Source organism: Lonchura striata, chromosome 6 (assembly GCF_050655825.1).
Source record: "Lonchura striata isolate lonStrDom1 chromosome 6, ASM5065582v1, whole genome shotgun sequence".
NCBI classification, from domain to species: Eukaryota; Metazoa; Chordata; class Aves; order Passeriformes; family Estrildidae; genus Lonchura; species Lonchura striata.
In genome coordinates, this window is record NC_140708.1 from 11124697 (window position 1) to 11138068 (window position 13372).

Here is a 13372-nt window from a genome sequence, read left to right on the forward strand (position 1 = left end):
GTGGTTGGTTTCTTTCCTGAGGTTTCTCCATCTTAGTTAAAGTCTCATAGGTATTTTGAGGAATCTATTTTTAGAATAAAGGCCAACTTTTTCAGTATTTGGTGGATCTCATCTATTCTGAATGACCCACAAAATAATCATGGAATTCTAGAAAGGCTTGGGTTGGAAGGGTCCTTCAAAATCACATGGTTCCCACATTCCTCCCATAGGAAATCAGGTTGCTCACAGCTCCATGCAACCTGGCCTTGGACACTGTCACCTAAAAAGGGGCATTTTCCTTAAACTCTGTGTTTGATCAGTCTGTCAATGCCCTGAGGTTGACTGCAGTTGGAAGCAGTTATAGATAAGCACTGAGTGCCAGTGCAAACCAGCTTGAGATAATCATTCAGTGCACACAGAATCACAGGATATCCTGAGTTGAAGGACCCATCAGGATCATGAAGTCCAACTCCTGGCCCTGCACAGGAATTCCCCTGTGCCTGAGAGTGTTGTCCAAACACTTCTTGAGTACGGACGGGCTTGGTACTATGACCACTGCCCTGAGGAGCCTGTTCCGTGCCTGACCAGCCTTTGGGGTAAGAACCTTTTCCTGATACCTAACCTAATCCTCCCTGACACAGCTCCAGCCAGTCCCTGGGGCCTTGTTACTGGTCATGAGAGTGAAGAGAGCAGTACCTGCCCCTCCAATGCCCCTCAAGAGGATATTGAAAACCTCAGTGAGGTCTCCTCTTCAGTCTCCAGTTTCCCAGGCTGAACAAACCAAGTGACTCAGATGTGCTGATGCTCAGGCCTCAGGCAGAGTTGGCTTACAAGATGAAACCTGGGTGTTATGTGACTGACACCATCAGTATTATTTAGCTAACGATAGATGTCTGAGACACTTCTGCCAGCTGTTTTTTACACCAAAACAGCTGCTTTAGAAACTTGCACGTAACTTGCGTAGTTATCTGCAAGAAATGTATCATTCTAAGAAATTTGCACAACTGACATGAATAAGATTGCTTGTAGGATATTTTTGGGGAAACCCTCCCAGCCCAGGCTCTGCCAAGCCCTGACCCCTGCTGGATGAGGAGTGTGCCATCAGACCCACGTGCTTCTGCTGACCTTCAGTGTGAGTCCCTGGTGCCATTCTGTTTGGATCCTGACTCTGGGAGACTGAAGGCTTAGAGCTGAGCTAAAAACTCAGAGAAGAACTGAGAAGCAAAGTGCTGATAGCAGGGTGGGATCTGGTAAATCGATGGGTGCACTTGAAGTTGTAGGCAGCAAGAGCTTTCTCAGCTGGCAGCTTTCTCAGTGAGCTCTGTTTTTACCAGATGTTGTCAAGATTGTGGCCAGACTCTGTGAGAGCAAAAAGCCTTGTTAGGGCAAAGGAATTCGTGTTGCTGTTTGAGTGTGGTGTGAAGAAGGGTGTGCACTTGGGAGGACTGGGAATTTTTGCCTTCCGACGTGGCTCTGCCCCGGGGGCGGTTTCGCGCTGGCTCGGTGCGGGTCCTTCCTTCGCGAGCTGACAGCGCCGTGGTGCGGTGCTTTTGATGAGCGCTGACAGTGCCCCGGACAAAGCCAAGCGCTTTTCTGGCCGGGCCCCATTCCTGTGGGAGCAGCTCATGGAAGAGCTCCGCTGCGGATCCGGGCTCTTGGAGACAGAATGATCTGCGGGAAAGAACGAGGAATTGTTTCATTCTTGGCTTTGCACTTTATAGGCTGCAAAAGCAAAGGCAATTCCAGCATAGCCTCTTCCTTTTAGAACCTTTTCTATGCTCACAAGTAACAGACACCCACTGAACTCCATCAAACTCCCTAGAGATACACACTTTCCCTCAAGCTCTATGTTCCCTCTTGCATTCTAATCTTGCAGCAGCTAACACCCAGCAACTACTCCCAAAGAAAAAGTGCCAGAGCAAAAAGCCATTTCTGGCCTTCATAGCCCCTTTGCAGTCTGTAAACCAGACAAATCACACTAGTGATCCACACGTTCCTGTTCAACAACATATAGAGCATCTCCACATTCTCAGGGTGGCAGAGTCCATCGTTAGAACGCAGCAATTCCACCTGCAGTTCAGACAGAGTGGTGTGCCAGGAAAGAATAAATTTGCTGACCTTCCCTCTACCCTCTAAAACCTGATTTCCAGTCACTTTCACACAGCTTCGACATAGTCCACAGTCCAAGCAGCTGTATTTCACAAAGAAGAAAGTGTCAGGACAGAAGATGTTCCTAAGGCAGCCATTTCTTCTAGCACCACTTGAATTGCACACATTGTATGTAGAATACTCACTTTCCTTCTAACATATATGAAGTGGCTCATTTTTAACTCTCATGGATGGGCTGCAAACATAGAGCAGCTGCCCTGTCAAACAGGCTGTACAAGTAAAAGCCAATGTTGGGCTGCACATTCCCCTTGCTGCATGTAAATCACACAAACTCCCTGCTTCTCCCTGCACTTCTCTTCTCTTTTCTCTGCATCTCAAATCCTAGAGGTGAGTGCAATTGTTTCCACAGAGGCTGGAAGAGGAATAGGTGGCAACACAAGCAGCTCTCATTGAACTTACTCTGACTGCTAACATGAGTTGGGCAAGCGAGCGTGTAGCAGCCACGCTCCTCTTGCAGCCTGGAACACTGCTCAGCAGCACGGTGCTTGTGTGGCTTCATTCATTTAACATATTGCACTTCCATTCCCCAGAGGTGAATATTTGTCAACTATTTCCCCCAGCTGCTTTTTTATGAGCCATAAAATAAGGAATGGAATATTTTGAACTGAACATTTATTTTCTCTGGCACTCTTAACTGAGATATACAGCCTACAACCAAACTCACCTTTCATTACTTCGAAGGATCCCAGTATTTTTAGTATTTGGGGAAGTAATTCTACTTCATCAGAAACAGAATACCATAGAGGAAAATATATAATGCAGAACTTCTTTTTGGTGCCCTCAGGCTTTGTATTCTTTGACTACAGGAAGAGGAGTGGGGTTTTTAGTGTAGCCTTTAACAGAACTGCTTTCAAGAGCAGTTCTACCTAAAAAAATTAAATCAGAAGAGCTTTGTTCAATCTGTGCTATATGCCAGACATTCCTTGTATGAATGTGCAGGCAACTTATAACACTAATGCTTTTATTTCTTCTGCAGCTTTAACTAGTCATCAGGAACATATGAGGTGTGTAACTTATTTTAAAAGAACATTTCTCTAAGAACACAGACCAGATAAAGCTAGCACTTAATCCCTTACTTACTGAAGGAGTTTATAATCATTATTATGATAGAGCCAGTGTAGGAATTCAAAACAGGAGCACCCAGCACTAGGAACAGGCACAAGGAACCCAAAAAGCAAGCAAACACATAGCAGAACATGATAAAAAGGTAATTCCAAGTGCTCTCACTTATTTCCCTTTGCATGCACCTCATGGAAAGAAACTCTAAAATTCCCAAGGATGACTTCCAGAAGTTCTGGAGTGCTGAAGCCCTGCCTTGGCAAGAAGCAGTGCTACTGGCAGATGCTCCAGCTCACAGCTCTGGCAAGCCTTCCCTCCCTTCCCCAAGTAGATTTGTAATCAAGTTTTCTTGGACAGCTGGCACACAGCTGACCACCACAGCTGTAACAACATTCACAAACACAAGATTGTCTTTTGGGTAACCCTGACTTTCTGCTTCACTTAACACCCCTTCTTCCTGCACACAATATAATTATCATCTTGCTTGGTTCACAAACCCATAAAGAAAAATGTCATCCTCATTTTTGCCACTCACTCAAACGATGACAAGAAAAAGTAACTTAATTACTGCATCTTTTTTCTTATCATCATAAATGCATGTGAACCACTTACAAAGAAAGGAGGAGGAAGAAGACTCCTGACATTTCCTTGAGACAGTGTTTTCATTTAACAAGATCCTTTGTTTGCAAACCCAGCTGGAAAACAAAACACCAGGACATGATTATCCCACTCCTGAAGATGCTTAGGTAAAGCTTTTTTATTTGGAACAATATAGTTAGATAATGTGTGGAATACTATGCTCCAATAGAGACAGCCATGGCAAAACCAGGTTTTTTCACCTCCCACTAATACTCCATGACCTCTGTGCTGCTCAGCACATTGGCACTAACCAGTTTCAGTGCTCTTCCACTCTGTGTGAAATGCTCAAAAAGGTCACTGACAGAGCAAGGGACCCAGGAGCAGCATTTCAGCAGGGTGGCCCAGGGGCAGGCAAGAAAGATGTTTTCCATGTAGAATACTTAAGAAAAAACTTTTAACAATCTTACCTGAAATATACACTGGTTTCCTGCCCAATTTAACTGACAGAAGGCCAAATGTGGTATTTCCAATGAACATTCCAGCAAAAAACAGGGATAATGCAAGGCTTAATTTGTAGGCTTCTTGTTCAATTAGTACCACTATTAAAAAAAAATCCTCATTAAAAGTATGCCCTTCTCCCATTAATAAAAACTATCAAAATTATTCTATTATTCCCCACTTCTTGTTTTATATTCCATCAAAGTTTTATTCAATGTTTGATAGGTAAGCCAATAGTAGTCATATCCTTTCCTCCATAACAGATTCTAACATGTCTCCTCCTGGAAATTTCATTGTAACAAATTAAATTGTTCCATGTGGTAAGTAACATTACTTGCACCCCAATTCCCGAGCTTTGGCAAGGCAGCTTATTTAAGGCTATTAAAACAAGGACCTGTGAAAAGCATAGTTATTTCACCACTAAACCAGCACAGATATTGCAGTGAGCAGGTATTAAAATCTCTTCATCAAGAAGTACAATGCACATTCACTACTGCAGTACTTAGAGAGTTAATGCTGTGCTTTCTGAACAATAAGTGATCCCTGGTGCCTTTCCTCACCACACACATGTTGAACTCTTGAGGAGAACCAGAAAGGGATTACAGCAAAATGTCTTGGCTCATAAAAATGCTCAGAACTAGTTATGGGCTACTCATTGGTATTTGAGAATCTTATTGTGCACATGCGTTTATAATAAAAATAAAAGTTAAAAAAATATAGGTTTCTTTATAAAATATATTTTCTACCTCATCCAAAATCTAAACTGAGGCAGCACAATCACAAGTCATCAAAGAGAAGAAAATTAACTGAGAGTGGATTGAAAATACTATTACCTGATGGGGCAAGGAACACAGACAGCTTAGATTAGTTCCTGAAGCAGAACATAAGAGCCACTCTGGAGTTTTTCTGGGAACACTGTCCCTACAAAACCAGAACAGAACTGAGAATATTTAAGTTCCATTAAGTTTAATCTCCATCAACAAAATAAAGGAAATAAACTTTACAGAAGCAGCTCTTGCAGGGCAGAACAAGAGAAAGGATTGCTTTTACAAACTGGTACTTTTGCTGCTTAGTGGCTGCATGTTTGTGTTTTAACAAGCCTGATATAGTGATATGTGAAGAATATAACTTTTAAAAGAATGTAGCTCTCTACTTTATTTGCACAAAGGGAGCTCGTTAAATATTCTTCAAGATTAACTGTAGCTTGCCAACAAAATTGTTGCCAAGGAGAGAAGGGGCTGCCAAGAGAGGAGGTAGGTCCAGGCAGGATGCACAGGGACACAGCCACATCTCTCCAGCAAAACAGGCACTTAAAGGGGAGCTGCAAGAGACACCCCAGAGAAGAGTAGAATTGCTTGGCAGTTGTTCCATCGTTGTTTGAACAAGGGAACACCTTTCCTTCTTTCATGACCTCAATTTTAAGATAAGCATTGTTTTTTATCAAGATTTAATCTAGGCTAGATAATTGCATGGCCACTACCAAAGGTTTATTTTGCTCAGTAGCCTTCTCCAAAGGCCAGAAGATTGTTCACTGATCAATCTGAACTACTATAAATGCTCTCTTCACCCTGGGGTTTGCAGAGTAACACCTAAAAGCTCCACATCCGATGAACAGCATGAGAAACTCCCTTCAAGTTAGCATAAATAGAGATATTAACCATCATTAATTAAACCTGGCAAAAAGGAGTTTGACAAAAGCACAGTGAGTTGTCATTGGTTCAGTTCCTTCAAGACTAACACACATGGTTATGGCTGCATTTTTCCTAGCATTACATTTGTTTACCACCACACTAACTTTAAACAGGGATTTAGGTTTGCTTTGGGGCTTTTCAAAAAAGTATTTCTCCTCAGCCATATAAAGAAAGTCTATTGTTTAAAGCAGTAAGGTAGGATGACTTTCCCTCAGTATACTTAGTTCATTTTTACTAAATTAGTAGAAAGATTGGCTGGGGTGGTGCAGCTCCCTGAGGAAGCAGTGAGTGCCATGCAACATAGTGAGTGGGTACAAAGGAAAAGCTAAGTGAGGGTCAAAGTGCTGCTTACCTTGGAACTGTTACAGCCTGGAAAAATGAACTTTTAAATAACTTCTAAGCTTCACCATCCACGTAGTCACCATACATTAGCAGACAGCAGTGAAATTCTACATTTTGAATTGCTTGTAGTCTTTGCTCCAGCTGCTTTCATGATTCCTATCCTAATGCAAACAGAGCAATCTGTTGCTGAACTTTGGCAAAGGCAGGCAGACATAAGACAGGCTCCCATTCTGTTTCTGAAAACATCTACAGAAAGGAGGTAAATAATTCTGGAAGTCCATTGATTTTACAATACGTATTAGATTTCCCCTCATATTCCACCATTTGTTTTCACATACTAGTGGGGAAAATACACAATGCCTCAGAACTTTAAAAAAAACCCAACATCAAAAAACCAAACAACAACACACCCGAAAAACCTGTCACCATTGCTGCTGCTGAATATTTAAGATTTTAACCTAAGATGTACATACCAGCACTAGTTTTGAATTATCAGATTATTCCCTGAATGGGTCTTACCAGCATCATGTTAAAAAGCAGGAAGGCAGCTTTTAGACCACATTCAGGAGTGGTCCACTACGTGCTAAATACCAGTTGAAGAAATAAAGGAAAAAAAGGCAGCATTGCTTTCTGACATTCACAATTTCTTGGCAGGGTGCTTATACTGTGTGAACTGTTCTGACATCAGAAACTGAATCACTGCAGGATCCCTTAAGAGTCAGTCTGTGCTTCTGAGATGGATTTTCAGAGTGCTTAAAAATTATTTATTGCTACTGTCTTTTAAATCTTTCTCCTCAACCATATCAAGAAGTTATTTTATTTGAGGAACTAAACCAGGAAGCCTTGCAACAAGACCCAGAAAATGTGGTTACAGAGCTTTCTGCTTGGGTTTTGGTAGGGGTGTTAACAGATGACTTGAAAGGAGGTTTGAAAAAGGAAAGGGCCAAATTCATCTATGCATCTCCTCCTCTGGATTACCAGAAGAACTCTGACTAGGGAATACAAAACAAAATCAGTTTTATGTCCAGCAGTTCCCCAGGAAGTTACACTCCTTTGGGACACTGAACATCTCAATTTTCATTTACTCTGAAGCAAACACCTAATCAACCCAGGTGACACTATAGCATGTTCAAGTTGCCTTTAGCAGTGTATATTTCATTGCAGCCTAAATCAGCTTCAGACTTCATGGCAGAACCTCAAGGGCAATTTAGTCATACTTTCAAGAGTTTTAAAAGTCTTTCCAAAGTTCAGATAGGTTGCTTTTCTGCTTGAACCAATATAATAAGTAACAGAATAAGGTTACATAGTGACTAGTTTGTTAATAGTAATCATGTAATAAAATATCCACTGCATCTTGCTCAAAGCAGCATTTATTAAAGACAGCATCAAGCTAAGTCAATGCATAATGAAGTTTCCATCCTACAAATATGTAAACAAGTTGACAGCAAGTTATTATTACAATATAAAAATTAAAGCTTACATTGCATCTTTTTAAAGCTACTACCTTCAGTCCAAATTTATATTCTCTTGTTTGTAGCATTTAAAAATACAAGTTCTTGAAAAATGTTAAAGTATTGCCTTTGCACATACATTTTTGTAGAAAAAGTACTTAAAAATACCAACTTCCCATTAATAAAAGCAACACCAAAAATAAAACACAATTTTGTCATGGAACAGCACACGTTGAATTGTGTCTAGCATTTTCTTCACCATTCTCTTTTACCAAGTTATCTTCTATTTTAAAATTCAATATAGTTTGCAAAACGTATGTTGGATATTATTTGGTTACTTTCACATACCAAAGGAATTAGCAATATTGGCAATTACATTGCAATCAAAGTCCAGCCTGAGCTCATTTGCAGCTGAGGCTACCAATTAATCCTCATGTCAGACTGGTATTTTAATAAGTACAGTAGGCTCTTGCTAAGAAAGCTGAGTCAGTTCAGGTATATTTTGGAAAGGCTTAAAACCTTGGTATGATTGAAACGAAAATACATCTTCTCTTAAAAGCACTTTTAAACCCCAAGTCTTTGTTTGACTACAGTCAAATTAGCAGCCCTGTTGGTAGCAGTCAGTCAGTTCTTAGGAAACTCTTTGTTCAGAAGATAATTTGACATGAACTACATTTTACATTCTAAATCCAAAAAGAATGTTAAGCATCAATTTTTAACATTTTTTTTCAAGAAGTTTCCTGGCAAGAGCTAGACAGATGACTTCTGCAGTTGCTAAGGCAAGTTTGAAAACTCCCTGTAACCCAAGTTAAAAGATTGTAGTGTTTCAAAACCAAACTAAACTAAATTAAACAAAAAGTGAGAACTATGTATCACTGGAATGAAAGCTAATCATGCCATTGTGCCCGTACAAGCGTCACCTAACAAAGAACAGTAAGAAGAAAAAATGAAGATAATCCAGTGAACCAGTCTGAGGATGAATTCAAAGATCAAAATCAGGCTAGCAAGAAAATATTTTTATAGTTGGCTATTAGATTGAAGAAAACAGGTAGGAAAACATTGAAGGTTTGATCATGTAAGACAGTTGCCTGAAAGAACAGAAGTACATTTCTATGCAAACAGTAATGAATATGAATAATACTGCCAGCTTTCCCAATTCCATGCAAGTTCCAGAAAAAAGAGGATTTATTTAGCCTTTATCACTACTGAGTTAGGAAGTTAAGTCTGCCAGAAGTTACAGCCTCAGGTACATAGAGACACACAGAGCAACTTCCTGACAGGAGTGTGGTAGAGCCTGAAACACTTCAATATTCTCTGGTGCTAGAAATGTGTTTAAAACACAACCCCCAAAACAGGATCTACATGAACCTGTAATAGGAACTGTAATTCTGAAAAAATGGCATACTCTACTCCTTCATGCAGGATTATGATTTGTACAATGATGATCTTTTTTTGCCATGCCTGCTGGTAAAACAAGCATGATTAGTTACAGCAAAATGTGTCAGCAAGTGCTCAACTGTACAGTAAGAGTTAGAGATTCCACCCCAGGCTCAGGTTAGTCCACTATTCAGAGAGGGGCCAGAGCCTAGGGTTCCTTAGTGCCTTACACACCTTAACACACAGACAAGCCTCAGGGAAGCAGAGGAGAAGCACAAACATCCCCGGGCCAGAAGTCCCACACTCCAGGGGAGGTTGCTCTTGTGATCACTCCTTGCCCACAGCTCCTTAGAAAAGTTGGATAACAAGGTACAGTTTTGGTTAGGGGATGGGAGTTTTGCACTGTACTCATTTGGGAGAGAGCAGCCTTCCTGTCTTCTGGTATTAAACTGTGTTTCTAAGTATTACACATTTTAGCCTTCTAATCACAGTCTGCTGGGACTTCCCATTAAAGCACTGAGGTTCCTCAGAGATGCTGGAAGTGCTGTTGCATTTGAGCACAGCTTTGCACAGGGCTTGCAGACACTTCCCACAGCCAGGGAGGAACAACACCAACACAGACCAGCTGCATTTGTACCCACAGAATTCACCCTGGCTGAAGTGTGCAGAAGACTACTCTGAATGCCAATCTGTGCTGCAGACCACCAAGGGCCTACCAGCACTGAATTGCTATGGCTGTAACAGAAAAAGAACTGCAGCAAACCCAAGCCTCAGGAATATATTTTAAATCTCTGCTGTAGACTTGCAGATGACTGTCAACACCTAGGGAAAGGTCTAAGGATTAAAGTCAGAGATCCAAGGATAAGAGGAATCCATACCATTTCCTCTTTGAGGAAAGTAACATGGTCTGTCCCAAAGATACATAATAAAATACTATCTGCAAAAAGTGGGTGGTTTCTCCCTGAATCCACAGTAGAAATGCAATCACACAGCAAACTAAGATCAGCCTAATTCTCAAAACTGCAGAAAATAGTACCAAAGGTGACTGAAAAAAGTAATTTTGACAAGTCGCTGCATCAATCTCTGTGCAGATATGCCATGGGACTCCAAGTTATAAAATGACTAAATCAACTAGACTTTTAGAAGAAGCTACTTATATGCAAATATATTAGTAATAACTTCAGCAATAAAAGAAAGTACTACACAGGCCATTTTAGAATCCACATATGGTATGAAATATACACTCATACATGTTCTGAAGTACATATATATATATAAATGTATTTGTTCTTAAAGCAATGTAGAGCAAAACTAAACCAGGGCCTGACTAACCTATCATACATATCTGTATGGCAGCATGACCTTAACACACAGCTCATGGGCTGATCAGATCCCTGAGGCGTATCGCTGGAATTGCTACGAGATTTACTTACCACAATTTTAACCAAAAACTGACTTAAATCATGTTACATCTCTTTAGATGGAGGAAGACAGACACAAACAAAACAACCCCACAAACAAAAAAAAACCCAAAACCCCTCCCAAAAAAACACACACACAGACAAAATCCACACAGCCCTATAATACATAGAAAGGCACCTGATAATATTGTTAGTAGCAAATATCTACAGCATCCTAAGTGTACTTAAGGAATCAAGATAAATTTTAAAAATATCATAAAATACAAGAACTGCTGGCATTGAAAATGTAACTCAAACCTATCTAGCAAGTCAGTAAAATGACATGTGCAGTTGTAGATCATTAAGAGTGTGCAAAACTATGTAGTTTTGCATAAAGTGCTATATGTACCCCCAGTTTGCTAAGCTTGGCAATATGATGCAAGATGATGATGTTAAAGATGTATCCTACCTACCTCATCTTTCCTTTTTTTTCCCCCACCATCATCCACTGTCCTTTAAACTGTGCATTTAAAAATTACACAAAGGCCTTTTCAGCAATTGTAGTTCAGAAAAATATTTCAAGCATATCTATCTTTCTGTGTAAACCTGGGGACACTCTGGTTCCATTTTCACAAGCTCTAGATACTTAAGTCTTCTGCTAATTCAATTGGAGTTGTAATTATTTCAATCTGTTGGAATTACCTCTGGCAAAAGAGTATTTCCTATTCCTCCTTTAACTCCTATTTAAGGAGTGCTGAAATTCATGCTGCAACTTGTCCAGATTTAAATCTAAACAATTATATAAAAACAGAGTAATACTTTATCTGATCACTTAGGGTCGCAAAAACAAGTCCTACCACATCTGTTCATACAGACTCATTTTAGGAATTGTACACAGATCTTTAACACTTGAATTCAAGTTATAGTACAGCAGTTTCTCTTGCAGGCATTGTGCAGTACACTTAAAAGTATACAGTGGGTCTCTTCTTTACTCTGTATTTCAGTGATCCATATCGTATCTGAGGGGAAAAATAAAATTATAAAAGTTGAGTCACACCAAGCAGAAATGTGGTTCACCTGCCCACTAATGTTATTTTGCAAATGTCTTTCAATGTGCTTTGGACATCCCAATTTCACTAAGATAATCTACTATGACTAAGCAAGATAAAGTTTCAACAGAATTTGGCAATAATAAGTATAATCTGTTTTCCTGGAATGACCCAAAAGCTTTTATGAGACTCCATAGTGATTTGTCCTCAAGTATCTTTAAAATTTGTGATGCATGGACATATAAAGTGCATTGAATGCTAACTAGGATGTCCACTTAGTACATCACAAAGAGTCAGGCCATGTGCCTATGGGAACTAAAAAATTCTGAATATTGTTTATCTATTAAACAGGAGATGTTTAAGTGCGCACAACATGCTGATGGTAGTATTGCTACCCATAGCCCTTCCAAGGTGAGCAGTTCCTGAAATTTGGTTTGGTGGTGCCATAATTAGCATTACAAGCACAGAGTGTGTTTCATCTCCTCTGCCTTGCTCCTTGCTTAGTTTATTTAATTCATGTATTTCCCCTAAATACTCCAAACTACAAAAGCTTCAAACTCAGATATTGTTATCACATACTTCCTTCCCCATTTAGCATTCTAGAACCCAGCTGACAACCTCTCCAAGATTAAAAATAAAAGTAAATTTCTGCACTATGAAAAACGCCAATATACACAGAGAAAACAAACTCAGTTAACCAGGATTATACTTGCCTCTTTACGGCCTTTAATCGTTTTCACAGATTTCATACTCTGAGTTCTTCGAAGGCCTCTCTGAGCAAACATTTCATCCTCTGAAAATGTCCCCTCCATCTCTTCATCTGTTTTATCATCTCCGTGATTTTTTTCCAGTGGAGCTTTGTAACGTTAAAAAAAAAAATTTAAAAAGTAGCTTTAACTTTCCGATTTCTAGGAAAGCCATGATTTTCATCTTTACCACACACGATTTATGCTTTTAAACTATGTGTTCATTTCAAAACAGAAGCATTGACTCTGCCACGAGTTTGGTACCTCTAATCCTGCCACTTGGTTCCACAGGTATGTAATGCAATGATTCTTCCATTGTCAAAACTGAAACCACAAGTCTGTTGACATCATCTGATTTACACCAAACTTTTTAGTGGTCATCTTAACAAGTATTTAAGATTTCTGGATACAATCCACATGAGAGGGAGGTTACACTTACATAAACCTTTAAAGGTCCCTTCCAATACAAACCGTTCCATGACTCTCACTCATAGGATCCTTCTTCATACTCTCACCCTCCTGCATTTTTAATACCAAAGCTCCTTTCAGGTCAGTAACACACCCAAGTACTGTTAAGGGTTGTTAACATCCTGCAAAGCCAGGACCAAGATTATTACCCAAGACTCTCACTAGAGGGCACAATCTGCTTACAAACATACGCCGAAAAGCTCCTTGGGGTCCAACAGCCCCAAATCCCCATCACAGACCTATCACAAATCTCCCAAATCCAGTCTGGTTCCTTCCTCCGCCAAACTCTCCTTTTATCCCAGAATCTACAGGCTGTAACACTCAGAAACGCCTTTTGAACTCCAAATCAAACTTTATTAATGACCTGTGTACATTTCATCTTAAGCCAATGTTTTATTTAGGCTTAGCTATTATTTTTCTTCAATGTTTTTCCCCTAGAAATTAGAATCACATAATGCATTCAATAGCTACTTGAAGCAGACATTCTGTCATTTTCTTCTGCCATTTTAGAGGCAACAAATCTCTGCTTCTACAGTTTCAATTCATCTTTTTCAACACAAAAGA

The 13372-nt window shown here is 39.9% G+C and overlaps 1 protein-coding gene across 1 annotated transcript in view; it reads right to left on the reverse strand.

Moving 5' to 3' along the window:
• Positions 1-7671: 7671 nt before the first annotated feature.
• Positions 7672-13372, reverse strand: part of REEP3 (receptor accessory protein 3) — a 37280-nt gene continuing 31579 nt past the window's right edge. The window contains exons 7-8 of the mRNA XM_021535587.3: positions 12308-12450; positions 7672-11564 (exon numbers count right to left, since the gene is read on the reverse strand). Of these exons, the coding sequence (XP_021391262.1) occupies positions 11508-11564; positions 12308-12450 (200 nt within the window). The 3' untranslated portion in view covers positions 7672-11507. The remainder of the gene's footprint in view (positions 11565-12307; positions 12451-13372) is intronic.